At 37.1% G+C, this 20,194-nt stretch overlaps 1 protein-coding gene across 4 annotated transcripts in view; it reads left to right on the top strand.

Moving 5' to 3' along the window:
* Positions 1–20,194, top strand: part of cblb (Cbl proto-oncogene B, E3 ubiquitin protein ligase) — a 75,808-nt gene that overhangs the window by 5,744 nt on the left and 49,870 nt on the right. For all 4 annotated transcript variants that reach the window (XR_009395681.1, XM_059351003.1, XM_059351001.1 and 1 more), the window contains exon 3: positions 1,728–1,978. Coding sequence is in view for 3 of the 4 variants with exons in the window: in XM_059351003.1 (XP_059206986.1) it covers positions 1,728–1,978 (251 nt within the window). In the remaining variant the exon portion in view is untranslated. The remainder of the gene's footprint in view (positions 1–1,727; positions 1,979–20,194) is intronic.

Below are 20,194 nucleotides of genomic sequence, written 5' to 3'. Positions count from 1 at the left end.
AGGCCACGCCCCTTAAATGCACTGTGCCTTGTAACATCAGCGAATGTAATAATGCCCACAAATGTAATAAACCATAAACAAAATAAAAATCTGCTGTGTGTGTGTGTGTGTGTGTTTATCTGTTTGTGTGTGTGTGTGTGTGTGTGTTTATCTGTTTGTGTTTATCTGTTTGTGTTTAATATGTCCATACCAACGGTCAGTATTAATAGTGTATGTAAAGGCAAACAAACAAACAACAACAACCACAACAACCATTATTCTTTGCCTTATTACATTTGTATGAACAAATGTTGATGGCCAATATTGAAACAATATTGAAAGTTGAAGATTTCCACTTCCCCACAGACGTAATAAGTCCCTGCAAACGTAATAGTTATTACATTTGTGGGAAATCACGTGTTACGTTTGTGTGATTATTGCATTAAAAGCTGCAGATTTTTTTATGTTTGTGGTTTATTACATTCACCAGCGTTACATTGCATTCCTTTTTTTTTGAGGGAAAGGGGCTCTTTAAATTAGTAATATTTACCTCAACATTGTTTTTGTTTTTCAATGAAAGAATTGATAAATAAATATCAATAACATAAATCTGTTGAAATGTTATGTTTTTTAATTGTATTATTTTGCATGAATGTATGCTTATGACACAAAAACATGGTTATATTTATGTTTGGATATGATAAAGTTTGTTTAAATTAGGGCTGCAACTAACGATTATTTTCATTATCGATTAATCTGTTGATTATTTAAACGATTAATCGGTTAGTTGTTTGGTCAATAAAATGTATAAAAATATCAATCAGTGTTTCCCAAACCACAAGATGACGTCCTCAAATCTCTTGTTTTGTCCACAAACCAAAGATATATTCAGTTTATTGTCATAAAGGAACAAAGAAACCAGAAATATTCACATTGAGAATTTTGTACTTAGTCTTTTAAAAAATTGCTCAAACCAATTTTTCGATTATCAAAATAGTTAACGATTAATTTAATAATCGATTATTGTTCGATTAATCGAATAATTGTTGCAGCTCTAGTTTAAATTACCCAAAATTTACAGTTAATTCCCATTCATTCCTAGCCTGACCCAGACTATATACTATATACCCAGACTGCCTTGCGCGCTCGCTATTTGCGTTGCTAGCGGCTATTAGCGCCGCTAGCGGCTAATAGCCCCGCTACCGCGGACAGCGGAGCCGCCGAGAGGCCCGCAGCAGCTTGTTTATTGCCCATAAAATCAGTGGATGTGTGTGGCTGAATGACATGAGGGGGAATAAAGCGTGAAAATAAATAATCTTGCAGAAAGCGAGAACTGGAGGAGCAAAGCAGCAAACAACACTCTCTCACAGACACACACACAACAAACATCCATTTCTGTTGCTCTACTACGTCATCTGGTATAACTGATCTGATTGGCTAAGAGCTACCTACAGACGCTTTTGATAGACATTCTAAGCGTCCAATAAACAGCTCTGGAGGATCGTAAGCCCCACACCTCCTCTACGGGAAATCCATTGCTCGTTGCCAGACTAGACCTCATTTGAGAATAGTCTGGTGTTAGCCAGGCTAATTCATTCCCATACATTTTCATAATTCCCATGAAAAGTTTCTGATTTGGAATATTTCCAAAATTCCCCAGCGCAACTTCCCATGGAAAGTTTCTGGAAATTTACCGTAAAATGTCCACCCCTTTGCAACCATAAACACCTAAATGTTCTCTGCCACAGGTTCGCCTCTGCCAAAATCCCAGACTGCAGCTGAAAAACAGTCCACCATACATCCTGGATATCTTACCTGATACTTACCAGCACCTGCGGCTCACACTGGGCAAATACGAAGAGAACCAGAGAGTCACACAGCTCAGTGACAACGAGTACTTTAAAATCTACATCGACAGCCTTGTGAGGAAATCCAAACGGGCCATCCGGCTCTTCAAAGAGGGAAAAGAGAGGATGTATGAGGAGCAGTCACAGGACAGGTAAGAGAACTTTACATCAGAGAACATTTTTATCTGGATTTTATTCTTATGTTTTTTTTCATCATGGGGACTTTAGAGAGCACAGCATACAGGAAGTAGCTGACAAAAACTCCTTTAACCCTTTATCGGGTGAAGAACTATATTTGGTAACTTTAGTGGATATCTAAATGTGGTCCCCATGTCTCTCTGTGAGGTCGTAGAACCACATGGATTTCTTCCAGCTAATCAGCAAAGATCAGACAGTGACACCATGACATCTGACCAGTATAATATGATGCAATCTGGTGGAAAGTAGTAAAAATGATCAATTCCAAGGCCAAAGCCCAGATTGACACCATTATTTAATAAAATGCATGTTTTATGCTTTGTGTAAGTGAGATCAAAAATTGCATTTTGAATGGGTTTCAATGGCTCAACCTTCAGAGTGTAACTATTGTTTGTATTTTAGCCTTACTGCAGGAGCTGAGCTGGAAATAACAAGAGGAAATAAAAATACACAATCTTTCCAAAATTCATACTAAATGCATGAACACAGCCAAAACTACTATGCGCATGAAATGTATATAATAATATTAACTTTATTGTCCTCAAACTTGACTTGACTATGACGACATATTAGGGCCAAGTATGAATAAAAATACAAACCGGGGGTAATATTTCGAGAAAAAAGTTGCAAATTTACTAGATTAAAGTGGCTAATCTACAAGAAAAAAAGTCCCAGATTTAAGAGATTTACAGTGGCAAATCTATGAGAAAAAAGTCTCTGTGCATTTTTTCTCGTAGATTTGCCACTTTAATCTCGTAAACTTTTTCAAAATATTACCCCCCTCCCCCGGGTCCATATGTTTTTTTTACACATTCTGGCAGTATGTAATATTCTCCAATATTCTCTAGGGTTGAAATTTGGAATTTGCAAGTATTTCAATGAGTGCTCTATTAAGGGTTAACCTCTCACTGGAAGACTGCGTTTTGCAGATTACATTTATTTAGCTGGCTCTAAAGTTTTAAAGAACAGTAGCCACGCCCCCTTCATAGTGAAGGAGGAGCAAGCAAGGTTCTAATAGTTTTGGATTCTTCATTAGTTTTAGTTTTAATTTCGTTGTGATTTTTTGTTTTCAAATTCGGTTCATTTTCATTTGTTTTTTAGAGTGAGTTTGCTAGTTTTAATTAGTTTTTATTTTTTTGAAAATGCTTAGTTTTAGTTTTGTTTTTATTAGTTTTAGTTTTAGTTTTAGTTTTTTTGTAATGGGGTATTTTTTGGGTGCCAGATTCAAAAAAGTCAGAATAAATGTTTCCTTTGTTTCCTTTGTCTAATCCATCTCAGCCCGAATAAGTTTATTAAGTCATAAAATCAGATAGATAGAAGGACATTTTCAATTTTAGTTAATATAAATATAATTTTTTTATTTTTATTTCAGTTAACGAAAATGTTTTTTCAATTCTAGTTTTTCGTTAACTATAATAACCTTGGTAGCAAGATGAGTGGAAGCAGTAGTAGCAGTTTTTTCAGTGATGTACCCCCTGTGAAATATTTTTCAGCCCCCTAACCAGGGCAAAGCATTTTTGGTTGAAAAAAAAAAAAAAGACTTAAAAACAGAGCGATGTGCCATCAGTGTCTGATTTATTAAACTTTGGAACTGATAAACGCATATAAAATTCAAACATTTGAGAAAAAACATATTTCAAACATTTTAAATGTTAATAATCCATGGCTAAATTTATTGCAAATATTTCTCATCACTTAAATGTATTGATTCAAACTAAAGTAATAAAAACAGTGAGCATATAACCATTTAAAACTATAACTGCTGAGCTTCAACCACGACTCCATCTTTGAGTTTTCAAGTGATTGACAGGTGATGCCAGGTGGCATATGACAGGTTGGGTCGAACCATCCTGGTATGGGGGACACTCTGGGTTTTTAGGAGAATTAAACTGAATAGCCTACTGAATATAAAATTAATTTTATGAACTTATACTTTTTTATAAATATTTTCCTAAAATATTTATTAAATAATTATTTTTAAAGGATTTTTGCATGGATGCTACTTTTTAAATGTATATTTTAAAATCTCACGTACCCCCTGGAGTACCCCCAGGGGTACAAGCAGTGGATGATGGATGGATAGATGGATAGATGGATAGATGGATAGATAGATAGATAGATAGATAGATAGATAGATACTTTATTGTTCTTTTCAGGAAATTTGTTTTCGCAGCCTGTACATGTACTTCGAACAGAAACACACATAGACACAGGATACATGAAGACACCACGGCACAACAAAAATATACACTTAATCCACCACATTTATCACATTTAACCCTCCAGCATAGCACCCCCTCAGGATGTCACTGCTCTTTTAGATATAATAGACAGGATGTGTCTGGCATCACGACATTCACTAAAACAACTTATAACAAAATAAATAAAACAAAGTATATTACATCTAAAAGTCAGCTTTGTACTTAAGATGTGTATCATCCTATTTCTGATGCATCAAAATGCATCAGAAATAGGTTGTAAAATTAAACATTGTACATCACCGTAGTAGATACTTTTAATTACTGTAAATCAAAGAATTTCATAAAATTTAAAATTCTAATGTCATAAACTGTAGAAAACACACAGATTTGCTGTAAAAATATAAAATTTTCATGTACAATTAATGGAGAAATACCATGATGACACAATTATCCTAAAAGTTATGGGATTATTCAGTAATTAAAATTAAAAGTTTTTGCTGATATTTACATTTACATACGCTCACATACACTGAAGTTCTGGCAACCTCAGCTGCAGGTATTTTACCGTAAATTAAACAGACTTTTTTTTTTACAGTGTACTCATTTCCTCTTTATCATATATTTATGAAAGATGCAAGTTACTAATCTTAAATGGTTTAATGATTGTACATTATCAAGTCAAGATGTATTGGAATGAAGTGGAGTATACCAAAATAACATTGTTGTTTCAGCATGAGTTGATGGCAGAGATGATCTAGAGAGATGATAATGATGATGGTAATCCAAAGTGAGAACTTTGCATATTTTAACTGTTTTAACTGTCCAGCCAAATGGGTTATGGGTAGGTAAGTGATATGACACTTATTTCTACATGTATTGATGATGTCATTTTTATGCTCAAAAATCATGATAATTTATTTGACCTTTGACCCCAAAAGCGTAGTTACTGCATTGCTGTAAAGCTTCTAATAGAAATGCAAAAACACTACACAACAACAATGTTGTTGTCTTCTTTCAGCTTTTATATTTTGTTTTCAGTGAATAAACATTTTCAAATTGATTTTGTTAGAAGTGTATTAAAAAGTGTAAATACAAGTTGTATAAATAATATAATAATACGTCTATAACACTTGCATACTTTAGACTTAATATTATGAAGTAATGTTGTATTTTAGTCTTAATATCATTTTTTCTCACTTTTTTACCTCATCACTATCTAGATAATAATTTCCCTTTCAAATAAACTTATAATTTCTATTATTTTTATGTTTAAATTAGTATATATGTTGTAAGTATGCAACGGGGCGTCAACTTTGTTGGGGTATCTGGTTACAGATACCAATTACCTTCATCAAGGATCACCAAAAATGTTGGGAATTAAGGATGGCTCTTTTATGAATAAATGATGACCTTGCACAGGGCGTCAAATATATTAATAAAGGCGTTATTATAAATGCTATCCCTTCCATAAGGATATCAGATATGTAGGGATGAACCTGAGCAACACTTGTGTGGATCTCATGGTTAAAAAGTGTGGCTACATGGCTATAAGAATTATTAATAATTATAATAAATAATTATTAATTATAAGAAATTATATGACTTGATTTATTCTACGTCAGCTCGTTAGGGGCACCATCTGTAAAACAGAAAAATATAGCCAATATAGCCTTTATCAGTGGCAGGCGGAAGAAGGAAGTTGAGTTTCAATAATTTGCCGTCCTGCAAATTAAGTTGCTGATTGTCCATGTTGTTGAGTTAAGCTTTCTCTGACATTTGCAATGAACTTTGTGTTCATTAATGCAACTTTGGTGCGCAGAGAAGGTCAGAGTTGCAGTTGTTCCAGAATTCCTTGTGGAAAGGAGATTCTACTTGAAGTCTCAGAAGAGAAGAGGTCTCACCTCAGCAGGACTCTGCGGGGGGTGAGGGGGTAGGGCTGTGGATCCAGGCCTCTGGATCTGCTCCCCAAGCAGGAGCTGTGGAAAAAAGAAAGAGAAAGTGGAGAAGGGACTTGTCCCCTTATAGCAGACCAGTGGACCTCCTGTGGTGTCAAGAGTGGCTTGACCAATGACATGACCTGGAAGTTGTCGTAAAATGCCCAAAGCATTCTTTTTTTTGTGACCAAATTTTTATTGGGTAAGTTCACAAAGTACAAAAATACGATACAATAATATATAATAAAGAAAAGAAAAGAAATTAAATGAAAAAGCAGCCCAATGCATGCCTGCCTGTATGCAAAGGGATGTAACGAAAACATAGTGGAAATGATATAGATAACAGACCTACATAAAGACACGGGCACACACACAGACTCAGACACACACACACACACACACACACATTAAACGTCAGGGGAAAAAGTGGGATTACAGTACAAGACCTGAATCATATGAACAAACCCTTTTCCAAATCCCATAGATTCCAGTACAGACCACAAAAAGGACCACTCAAGTCTATCAAAGGCCTTCATGGCATCGAGGGACAGCCTGATAGCCTGGGATAGCACAGCCTGTGGGACTTTTGCACCTTTTGCAGCATCAATTATGTGAAGAAGCCTCCTAACATTGTCAGAGGCAAGTCTAGACTTGATGAAGCCTGTCTGATCACAATGAACTAAACATAGCATAAACTTCTCAATACGCCGTGCAATTAGCTTAGCGCAGACTTTCAGGTCTGCATTTAACAAACTTAGGGGCCTGTAACTAGCACAGTCAGTGGGGTTTTTGTCTTTCTTTAAGAGCAAAGATATAAGAGCTGTGTTTGTCTCTAGAAAAAGTGCCTTTCTCAATTGACGCATTGATCATGTCTAGAAGTAGAGGGCCTAATTTCTCCCAAAATAACAAGTAAACCTCTGGAGCAATTCCATCTAAGCCAGGTGATTTATTGGACTGCATAGACAATGCCGCCCCTTTTAATTCTTCTATCGTTATGGGGTTCTCAAGGTTCAAGGAATCTTCTACTGAGAGTGATGGTAGATCTAACTGCCTAAGAAAGTTCTCACATCTATTTTTGTCCAGCTGGCACTCAGATTGACATAAAGTGGAATAAAACTCACTAAGCGTTTAACTAATCTCCTTGGGTTCTGTTGTAATAACGCCTTCCAATGTGGATGAGGATGTCAGCAAAGTTGTCGTTGGATCTAATTTTCATAGCCAGTAAGTGGCTAGGTCTGGAACCATGAAAATAATACCTCTGTCTTGTTCGGTGTAATAAGAATTCAGATTGTTGTTTCAATATGTTATTAATTTCCTTTTTGACAAGGTCACGTTTAGTCTCTATGTCAGAATAGTTATTTTGCAGGAGACAATCTAGCCTAGAAAAGTCAGCTTCAAGGATTTGTAATCTGGCGGATTTCGCTTTATGCAGATTGGAAGTAAATAGTATGATATTGCTTCTGATGAAACCTTTCACTGCATCCCACAGTATCCTAGGATCATCTACTGAACCCACATTAAAAGACAGGAATTCATCCAACTGAGATATGAATTGCGCTTTAAAATCCTCATTCTTCAAAAGTGAAGAGTTAAAGCGCCATCTAGTGGCTCGCTTTGATAAGCATTTCAGAGAAGCTTGACATAATACTCCTTTATGGTCAGACAGAGCAATAGGAAGCAAAATAATATCATCAATACTTTGAAAGAGGATTGGGGAGGAAAAAAGGAAATCCATTCTAGAGAATGTCTTATGCCTATGGGAAAAGAATGAATAATCTTTCAAGGTAGGATTGACTGCTCGCCAGACATCTACAAGACCTAGGCTTTGAGCCCAAGATACCACTGCCACTCCCCTAGTTTTTGTGTCGGCTGACGAATATGCAATGACATGGTAGAAACTGTTAGCAAGGCGTTTGGAATCAGCATCTAATAAGTGAGTTTCCTGCAAAAGTGCAAAATCGACTTTCTTACGACGGAGTAGTGATAAGACACTCGCTCGCTTATGCAGTGCGTTTAAACCTCCAGCGTTCCATACTAAGATAGATAGATCACCCATTATCGTATTGGCCAGTTCTCTTAAGAAAGCAGGACAACTGAAAATATTGGCAACCAGACATAATAATCCCAAGCAAAGCTGACAACCTAAGATTTACCATCGCACAACACAACATATTCCCCATTGACAAAGACAGGACCAAAAAAGCGACAGATAAAGACAAGACAAGACATGACACATAATGCATAAAGTAAAATAAGCAGGAAAACAATTTAGCATTTAGCTGATCCGTGATCATATATGGATATGGGGCAACAACATTCCACAACCCAACCCAATAACTTGTTATAAACTTAATCATAACACACCGTACCAAAATAACATGGTATTTAGCAGGATAACATCAGTATTGCAAACATTAGTTCTAGTCATACCAATCCGAAGTAGCATTAATAATCATGCAGGTAATAATGGTTTAAAGTTTAAACAAAAGAGAAGGCATCCTTACCCTCCACATTAATAGAGGAATAAACAGTCCAACAACTAAGAAGATCGTAGCAGTTCCCAGGACCAAATAAAAATAAAAATAAAATAAAAAATGCTCAGATTGCAGTCCACATAAATGAGGAGAAATGTTCTTCTGTAGTCCAAAGAGGCTTAGCTAACAGGGCTGCCAGAGCCAGCCTCAATGCTAATAACTAGCATGACCTAGCAAACAATATAGCCATAAAAATATGTAATATAAAACATAAATAAATGTGAACAAGGTGGTCCTGTCCAGAGGGCTGCAATAGGATAAAAAGAGGAGGGAAGTGGAGCCCAACTTCTATGACTTGTCACTTAACTCGCATTAGGCTATTCTGTGTCATCAGCCAGCTCCGGCTGCAAGGGCTGCGGCTCCGTCTCCAGCTGAGCGTCGCCGGCCAGGTCCCGTGCAGCCGACGATGAAGGCAGCTTGCCGACGTTCGGCAGAGAATGAACGAAGTCCTCGGCATCCTTAGGAGAGTGAAACAATTCTGTTTTCCCACCTGCTTTGACTCTCAGAGTGGCAGGGTAGCGGAGGGAGAATTCAATCCCTTTAGCTCTTGCGGTATCCATGGCTTGAGAGAATGCCTGACATCTCTGGAGGGTGTAAGCACTGTAGTCGGGGGGGAAAAGCGTATCTTCCTCCCATTCACTGTAGCAGGCGATTTTCTGGCTTCCTGCAAAATGTGTTGATGGGTGGTAGAGCGAAGGACATTAAAAATCATGGTGCGCGGACCCGCTCTGTTGTTGTCATTGTTACCATATATTCGATGTGCCCTCATTATTTCACCGTTAACATCTCCCAAAGAGGGAAGCCACTGTGGCAGAGACTTTGTCAGGAATTGTATGGCATTCCTTCTACCCCTTCAGCTAGCCCGATGACGCGGAGGTTGCATCTCCTGTTGCGATCCTCCATATCGGCTAGCTTACGTTCCATCTGTTCTAGCACTGACTCATGGTTGCTTAGCATAGCAGAATTGTCTCTCACCTCAGATCTCATTTTTCCAATTTCTGCTTTAACAGTCCCAATGCTTCCTCTTAAGGTCGCCAAGTCCGCTTGTATAGCACATAATTTTCCTTCGGTGTCTTTTCCAATTTGCTCCAGCAGATTAAACCGTGTTTCAAGATAGACACGTTGCTTGCCTAGCACGAGGTCGGCTAACGCTTCCACATCTGCGTGTGTTCCCATTTTTGCGGAAGATGCTGAGGATTTCATGCCTGATTCGGACATCGCAGTAGATAGATCAGATAAAAGTTGAAATCGGCTCTGAGGTTAATTCCAGTAACGGTTAATTAAATCAAACTTTACAAGTCAGGGTCAAGGACAGTAAAACTATGCTGCCATCTTGTCCACCAGATCATGTGACTCCCCAAAGCATTCTGGGAATGAAGTCCTTGAGAGGAGACAAAATGGAGGTGACCTGCCATTTTGAGTTGACTCAGAAAAATGTTCCATTTAGTCCACAAATGTTAAAGTCCACAAATGAACCCCAAGATTCACCTATGGTACAATCCTAACATATATATCCAAAGCAGACTGTGATAAGTGCAATTACTGCTTGGTTTTGAGTTGGATTTTGTGGTTTTTATATCATTATTTCTCTGAAATAAAACAAAATTGAAATCTAAAACTTTGTCAAAAGGTAAAACAGACATCAAGGAGTTGATTTTTAGTTATAACTCAATTTTGAGTAGTTACTGCAGTTAGACTTTGTAGGGCAGTGTAGATGTCACATTACTAAAGTATTGGGATGGTCAAGTTCATGACATTGCCGACAGGTTTGTTACCATTCTAAAGTCAACCAAAATGTAAATGTAATTATCCCAACGAATGGTTGACAAATTATTAGTACAAATAAATGAGCTTCGTCCTTGCAGGGTTTTCTCGTAAACAATTACTTTAATGCATTCTGGTCACTCTGTTGACTGGAGCAGTGCATGTCAAGAGAATGAAAGAGAATGAATGGGAAATAGTAATGAAATAGTTATGGATTGTAAAGTACTCTGCAAAAACAATGACTCATAAACGTCAAAGCAAATGGACTGCCTCACTTAAACTAGTTTATGTTTTGAATGACATTTTGCATTTGATTATACTGTGTTTAAAATGGAGAAGTAACACGTTTTTTCTTAAAATGTATTAAACTGTTTTTGCAAGAGAACTGCTAGAGGATGTTAGGGTGTGAAAGGCTCGAATGTTTCTATCTGAGGTCTAGCTGGTGGCCTTGTGCAGAGCAGAGGGAAAATCCCCATGAACTTTATATCCTGTTCACATAGTTCCTCTTTGGTTAAGCTTTCAAATAATAACCAGCAGATTTTTTATATAGCTTTTTGTAAACAATGTTTACAATAAACACTAAACATTGCTGTTGTACATATAGTAAATTAGGAGACATCAGAAATGTTAAGATTTTTTTTAACAATATTTTTTATTCATTTTCAAGTTTGACAATAAAGGGCGAACAAACAACAGTAAATGATAACATGCAGAAAGAATGCAGAGCAGAACCCAAACCTTCATACACACACCCATTCACACCAGGTAGATTTGCACGAAATTATATATGCATGCATACGTATGCATACCTAAACAACATGTACAAACATATATGAAAGATTTGAAATTTTACCAAAGTCAATGTCAAAGTTTAATCCCTTGATCCCTCGCATGCATTATAATTTAGCAGTTTTCATTTGTTGTTTACATGATGTTATACGATTTAAATGGCAAATCACTTTATTTCTCCATAATAGAACAGTTATAATAATCACCCCCCCCCCAAAATTGTGGTTGAGTTTTTTAAGGCCGATGCCGATACGATTATTTGGTATACATCAGTCTTAACCGATCCCCGATATGTGCTGCCGATTTTTTTGGGCCAATTCTTAAAGCTGCTATTGCCTTTTCTCCTTTCATTTACATGATAAAAATTTAATAATTTAATAATTTAATTTAAACAAAAAAAGAAACATTTATTAACAAAAAAAACAATCTCCTGCTCGATCTTCCTTTCCTTTTTGTATGTTGTTCTAGGCCTCGAGGTGGTGGCGCCTCAGATGATCCACATATTTGATGTGTTTTTCTTTTTTCCGGTATCAGCAGCAGCTCACCAGAGAATGGCAGATGTTAACCGAGCCTTGCCTGGTGTTGGCTTAGTGAAATGGGCTAATTGATCGGCCGATGCCGATACAAGTAAAAAAGGCAAATATCGGCCCAATGTTTTGGTCTACCTCTAGTTAAAAATCAATACAAATGTGTGAAGATTTAATTCGGTTGAGATGAAATAGGGTATCTCGATTAATTTTTCATCTCAACCGACTTAAATTCCAAACAAACTGCTAAATTACAATGCATACAAAAGATCAAGGGATTCAACTTTGACAAAATGAATCGCAATATCCTTTTTAAACAGCAGAGAGTATAATCCACTTTTGAGTGGGATACTGTCAGTTATAGAGACAGAGTGCATTTCAGCCCCGCCCACACCGGAGGGGAAGCAATGATTGCTCTGTTGACTGTGTGTTTATGAAGGAGCCTCCTCTAGATTCAGTCAGTTCAATAGAAACATGTCTAAAAGCTGCTGTGTGGGGAAGTTTACTGCCAACAAGTTAAAGAACCAGAACTAAGTTTTTAAAATCTGACAAACCGAAAAACTTTTAGGAGGACAAAAGTTGATATTAGCTGACATTAGTGTGCTAACATATAGCAAACATTAGCTTAATATATAGCTAACATTAGCTAGCTAACAGCCAACAGTGTAACAACGAAGTGTTGTTATTTTCTCTGAGAAATTATTAAAGGAATCTTTTTCAGTCATAATTTGTCTGCAAGTTAATTCTGTTAAGAAACAAACTGAAAAATGAATCATTAAACCCGAATCGGAAATCACATTGAATTGTCAGTTGGGTTTAGGGATGTGCCATATCATCTCGTTCACGATTCTAACGGTATATTTTTTTATGAGTAAAAAAAATGCATATCATGATTTTGGTAACATTCCTACATCTTGACATAGTGGCATATGTGGTTCCTATTAATTTCCTTGCTCACATTTGCTTACATTTAGCTCTCAGTGGACGAGATTGATCACCTTGTACTTAGAAATGTATAACATTTTCTGACTTTGACTTGTCAGTCCTGGGATTTGAACCAGCAACCCTCTGGTTACAAGCCCGATTTCTAACCTCTTGGCCACAGTTGGCAGGCCTCCCCAGTGTAGGTAATTAATGATAAACCCTTACACTACCCTTACGTCAAGAAATAGGAACGTTGCCAATATCATGATATGCATTTTTTCGTTAAAAAAATATACCGGTATAATTGTGAATGATACGATATGGCACACCCCTACTCTCATTTATTTCATTATTTCCAAATTAGACATTGTGTCAAATCTTTTTTTCCAGCTTTTCCCTCCTCACCTCCAAATCTATTATGGGATGAGTTTCTCAGTTTTGACCAATACACCTCCGAACAATGAGACATTCTAGCCTTCACCTCTTTACTAGCTAGACGCCAGGCGGTTAGGTATTTGTCGGACAGGAGTTTCTCTGTCAATCTGTGCCAGTAATCCTGTGCAACAAAATAGATGCAAATGTGTGGTGCACCAGAGCTCCATCTTAGGCCATCTTATTCTGTTCTTGCTATACATGCTTCCCTTGGGGTCCATTTAAAAAAAAAAAAAAAAAAAAAAAAAAGATACAACATCTCCTTTCACTGTTTTGCAGAATTTACAAATCTGTCTGCCAATTCAAACAAACAGCCACCAGCATATTTTTTTCGCCAGGATGATCCCACAAAACTGACTTTCACTTTCAATCAGGATGTTTCAAGTAAAAATAATTACTTATTATTAATATTTATATTATTAATATTACAGCCATACCACTCCCACAAAGTGCTCATTTGGTAACTCATTTATGTCCTTCCAATACAGCCACAGAGCACGTCTGAAATGACAGCAGAGCGTTTTCTAGCTGGCCTGACAAGCATGGCTTAACCAGCTTCCTAAAGTGATTGTCTCTAAATCAGCTGGATTAAAAGTGGACTATTTTTCCAGGAAGCACAGTGTAGCAGATAAACAAAAAAATCTGACCTCCCTTCTCAGTCCATCTACTTGCCCGCCCCCACCTGACTAAGTCCTGACTCATGGTGCAGAGACACATTAGAAGAACCTATTAAGTATTTTGTAAGTTTTTGCTGTGGCCAACGCTAATTATGATGAAAAAAATGTCTTTTTAGATGACTCCATCATTTGCAGATGTATATTTTGTTATTATTTATTTAGCAAATACGTTATTTGAGATTTACTGATTCTGGAAGTACCAAGGTAAAGTGCAACTTAGTTCTTAGTTTAATTACCAGTTTATTAGGGAATTATGTTCATAATTCTGGACTTAACTTATGGAAGCTTGTTTTTTAAAAATCTTATCAGAGGCTGAGCTTCTACACACTTAACAATGGTTCACTATACCTCATCACAGTCATCATTGATTAACCATTAGTAAGAAACCTTTTAGAAATCTAATACCTTTTGAGATAAATCGTCTAACAGTTCAGGGATAAAAAAACACACAATCGTCACATTTACAGACTAAACAACTGTTGTGGGTCTGATCACAAAAACAGACGAGACAGCATACAGAGACAAAGTCTGCAAAGTAATGAGATGATGCATGAACAATAAGCTTACACTGAACATAAAAAAACAAAAGAAATCATCATAGTCTTCTGGAGACACAAGGATGACCTCCCTCCATTTACCATTACAGGGGAGGAAGTGGAGAGGGTGTCCTGCTTTAAGTTCTTGGTGACCTACATCTTAGAGGACCTCAAATGGGCAACCAACACCACAGCACTGGTAAAAAATAAAAAAAGGCTCAACAGCGGCTCTACTTTCTTCTACTACTGCTCCGTCCAGTGTGCTAACATACAACATGAAAGCATGGTACACCAATACACAGAGACAGGAAAAACCTCCAGAGGGTCATCAAGACAGCCTAGAACATTATCAAACTCCCCCTACCGACACTGGAAGACATCTTCAGGACAAGCTGCCGCACAGCCAGCAACATCCTGAAAGACAGAACCTCTCACCAGCTTTTCTTCTGGGAAGCGCTACAGAACCCAAAGAACCAACACCTCCAAGATGAGGAACAGGTTCTTCCAAGGAGAGCCATCATCATCATCATCATCATCATCATCATCATCATAGGAATACCATATGTATCATAGAAGCCATACTTAATAATAACCATGAATCATTATGTGCAATATTTCGTCTGTGCAATAGCCTACTCAGCACTGCAGCTCTTTTTTATGTTCACATTCTTTGTTTTGTACAGTTTTATACAGGAACATTAGCTTTAGTATTTGTATCATAATTGAGTGTGAATGAGCGTGCGCGTGTATGTGTAGTGTTTTTTTAGATGATGCACAACACATTTTGGAAACAGGAGAGGACACAAGGAGACAGGAGAGCAGACAAGGAGACAGGAGAGGACACAATGACACACAGGAGAGGAGACTAGGAGACAGGAGAGGAGAGGACACAAGGACACACGAGAGGAATCAAGTAGACATGAGAAGAGACAAGGACACACAGAAGAGGAGACAAGGAGAAAGGAGAGGAGACAAAGACAGGAGAGGACACAAGGACACACCCTCCTTGTTTCCTTGCTTCCTTCCCTCCTTCCTCCCATCCCTCCTTGTTCCCTTGTTTCCTTCCTCCTTCAATCCTTCCTCCTCCCCTCCTTGTTTCCTTCCCTCCTTGTTTCCTTGATTCCTTGAACTTCTTTTTTGATTCAGTTAGCATCAAGTAGGACCTGAGTCAATGTCATGTTAGCAATTGAGCAAGTGTAGCTTCACTACACAACCGCTAAATGGATGGAACAGAATGGATAGGATTCCAAAGCAGCAGATATAGCTTATAAACATCATTTAAATGATTCTTCCTCAAAAGACGGTTTACTTTGTAACTGTTAGCTGTCACGTTAGCTAATATCAAGTGGGATACCACACATAATGTTTAAACTTACACACACATTTTAGCACTGACCTCAAATTTAGCTTCCTAATGTAATATGAAAGCAACATAACGTAACTATTTCACCTATAAATCACAGCTTCAAAATAGGGCTGGGCGATATATCGATATAAAAAATATATTGTTATATATTTTAATTGTGATATTGAATTAGACCGTATCGCATATATTGATTTAGTTCAAATTTGTGCTGTGATCCTTGCTCCAGGCAAGCTGCTTTATACAGTCATGGAAAAAAATATTAGACCATTGTTTTTCTCCAATTTCTTGTTCATTTTAATGCGTGGTACAACTAAAGGTACATTTGTTTGGACAAATATAATGATAACAACAAAAATAGCTCCTGAGAGTTTAATTTAAGAGCTGATAGCTAGACATTTAACATGGTTTACTTGTTCATTATTTTGGTTCATCAAGAAAACCATGTTAAATGTCTAGATATCAGCTCTTAAAATTAAACTCTTATTTAAGCTTTTCTTGTTGTCATCATTGTATTTGTCCAAACAAGAAAATTAAAGAAAAACAATGGTCTAATAATTTGTTCCATGGCTGTATATAAATGCTGCCCTTACTAGGGTTTGACATATTAAGTTCTTTTGTAATGTTTGTCATTCTTTTCGAATTTATAATTATATGTATTTCAGAAAAAGATTGGCCTATTTTATTTTGTAGGCTATTTTTATTTAAGATATTTTTTTATTTAAATGTGCACTTTATGGAGCTTTGATTTTTTTTTTTTTTTAAAGGTACGCCTGTTGTACAGTATTTATGTTCACTTAAATAAATATATAATAAATAGTTGCAATAAAACTACTTGTGACATGTCATATTTGACTTTGACTGAACATTGGCTCTCACTTCGAGATAAAAATATCAGGATATATATTGTATATCGATATTCAGCCTAAATATATCGGGATATGGCTTTTGGTCCATATCGCCCAGCCCTACTTAAAAATAATTTTGATGGTACACTCATTTGTAATAAGGAGTATGGTGCCCTTTTTAATTTCCAATCTGCTCTGAACACCTGTTTCTGCACTATGTGAATGTGTTGGTGCCACTGTCATCTAGCTCAGTTTGCTGTGCTGGCAAGTCTGCTCAACAGGCTTAACAGACTAGCAAAGCTGTACATGTTAAAAAGCAAATTGTTTTTTTTTTTTCGACTTGTTTGTTTTAATTGCTTTTAGGAGCTCATTTTCTCTCTTCTCACGTCTGTCTATCTTAATGAAAGTGGTTCTGGAGCTCTTTTCTATGACAAATAATTTACCTGAATAATTGATACATTAACTATCCCAAGAAAACAATTAAATCAGCCGCTCCAATGACTAAGTGCCCTTCTCATCCCATTTTTTTGTCCATCTTTCTTCCATTCCCTTCTGCTAACTCTCCTCTGCACTCTCAATTGCCCCTTTACCCTGATCTCATCTATTTGTACTCCACCAGCCTCGATTAAATATATTTCCCTTTCCTTGCCACTCTGTTCTCACCGTATCTCTGCTGTCAGTTGCACAAACCATTAATTATTGTATTATTATTATTATTGTTAATGGTTTTTTGGCTTTTTGACTTTATTTAATAAGATGGCTGAAGATGGACATGAAAAGGGGGTAGAGAGAACAAAAACACTACAACTGGGATATAAACATACAATCATACAAATTACCGAAAAAATGCATGGATTAAAGTTCTCCATTGCTACGACGGATTTCGGTCATTTGGAGTTCACCGAGGCCACTTATGAGATCAATAGCCGTGTTTCCTTTAGGGGGAAGAGTGGCTGCTGGGAAAGTCTCAGGCCACGCCCTTTTAAATGGCCGCTCACTCATGTCTCCATTACAAAAAGGCCTCCAGAGGGATTAACTAGACTCCAGAGGTGACTTAATCGATTCGCGACAGTTTCAACGGTGATCCGTGATCATATAGCTGCTGATCATAAACATTGTGATAGTGAACTAACCGGCATCACTAACTGTGTACAGAGTGTCCGGTGCTTGTTTTAAACAAACAGATTGCTAAGTGAACACCTCCTGCAGCAGCAGCAGCACATGCACACTGTACTGCTACAGAGCTAACTGTTAGCCTATTAGCAATTTAATTGTGGTGTTGTTGGTTTGATGCTTGTTCTGTTTGTTATTAATTTTTTTAATAACACAAAGCACTATAGAGATTTGCACCCATTGTTATTTAATCCTGGGGCTGTTTGTTGATGTATTTTTTTTATTTCTATTTTCTTATATAAAAAAGCTTTACTTGAAATAATGAGGAAAATAAAAACATGTCATGAAAAGTTATGTAGATGCTTGATTATTTTAAAGAGTAAAGACAAGCTTTGCAAAAAAAAAAAAAAAAATTGAAAAGACAAATGCAATAGATGCAATAGAAGAGCTGTTTAATATCCTCATGTAAAACGGTATTGTTTGAGCATTTAAATGTGATGGCTGCATTTGGTGCTGAATTCTTATGCATTAGTATTTCTTAAGCAGGTGTCAAGTAACCTAACCTGGAACATGTTTCACACTGCATCTGACTTGGCTGAAGCGAGAATACAATTTCAGTCAGAAGATATTTTTTTTTACTTTAATCCATGAAAATACAGACACTAATAAACAAGAAGTACATTGCTTCAGTCTAGTATGTTGGGCACACATTCTACAAGGTGAGCTACACTGAGCCCCAGGTGTAAGCTAATCCTTTTGCTTAGATCTCCCCAAAGAAAATCCTAGTATCTTTTTATAGTATATAACTTTGAATTAACTGTCAGATTGTCATTTTGAGACTTCTCTCAGAGAAGTCTGAATATTTTAGAGGGAAAAAAATGCTGTTAAAGTGAGCTAAAGTAACAGTTTGTGACAGAGGATACTGATATTGTTCAGATGACAGGAAACCAGTAGGAATAGAGTAGTGGGTGGTTAAGCTGCACTAGTGCAGGTGTCACCACAACAATAGTGTGACACATGTAGGCTGATGTCAGCAAGTTTGTGTTTTATATGTGTGTGTGGGATTCTACTTGGAGCTGTTGATGGGTTGGACCTATATGCACATAACCATTTCCCTGGCCTCCCTGCTCTGCACGCTGCAGTACTATAATACATTAGGCCTAAAGAATGGTAAACAAGGTAGTTTACAAAAGGACAAGAAAAACTAACAAACCAAACCATGAATTGCAGAGGACATGAAAATGTAATCTGACCCCCACTATTTGTTAAATTAGATGCTACAAAATTATATCATCATCAGTGAGCAGTGCAGTCTTATGATGCAATATGCAATGAGTCATACTGTTTCAAATATGACTGAAATAAATTAAAGCATACAGCTCAGAATGCATCCTGTTTTTTGTTTCTTTTGGATGTATTTCAGAGCTGAACCCTCCTCCACAACAAGGTTGGAAAGTGAGTTCAGTTCACAGCCGTTGTGTAACAATCTGTAGTGTTTATCTCTGCATCCAAATGGAGGGTTTGTTGGCTGGTTTTTGGTTGATTAGAGTCCAAATGGTGACTGCAGAGCATAAAAGCATGAGCATGGAATTACTGAGACGGGTTTGGCTTTGTCAGTACACACACACACACACACACACGCACACACACGCACACACACACACACACACACACACACACACACACACAGTCTTTGCTACCACTAAGACACACAACAATGATTCTTACTTGTCACACTTTAAGCTGCTGTTGTGCTCTTTACTTAATTTCAGTCATTCCTCTGCAATGCAATACATGAAGAACTCTCTGTATTATGAAATGAATATGCATCATGTGTTTGCTGTTATGTATATGTATTTTTTAAGTAGCTTGACAATAAGATGGCTTATTGTCAGTCACAGCCAAGGCTTGAGTCATATCACTGTTGTTGTGTACAACCACATGTGTATGTGGTTTCAGACACAAGATACAGAGCATCCGATAAAAACTAGTGGTCGACCGATACAGGTTTTTTTATGCCGATGCCAATACTGATTATTTTGACACTAGTCTTGATTCCCGATATGTGCTGCCGATTTTTTTGGGACGATTCTTGAAGCCGATATTGCCTTTTCTCCCTTCATTTACATGATAAAAATGACACAATGAGAACAAATGTTACACAAGTCTCAATTTAAACTAAAAAAGAAAAAATTATTAACAAAACAAACAAAACATATTAACAGTTGGATAGCAAACAATGTGTATGTTGTTCTAGGCCTCGAGGTGGTGGCGCCTCAGATGATCCACATATTTGATGTGTTTTTCTTTTTTCCGGTATCAGCAGCAGCTCACCAGAGAATGGCAGATGTTGCACCGAGCCTTGCCTGCTGTTGGCTCAGTGAAATGGGCTAATTGATCGGCAAACACACGCACGTATCGGCCGATGCCGATACAAGTAAAAAACGCAAATATCGGCCCGATATATCGGCCGGCTGATATATCGGTCGGTAAAAATGTTTTACTCTTACATTGCAATCATAAATACC

Source organism: Centropristis striata, chromosome 15 (genome assembly GCF_030273125.1).
Source record: "Centropristis striata isolate RG_2023a ecotype Rhode Island chromosome 15, C.striata_1.0, whole genome shotgun sequence".
NCBI lineage: Eukaryota > Metazoa > Chordata > Actinopteri > Perciformes > Serranidae > Centropristis > Centropristis striata.
The sequence above is the reverse complement of the archived record's forward strand: the minus strand, read 5'-3'. Positions and strand labels throughout refer to the sequence as shown.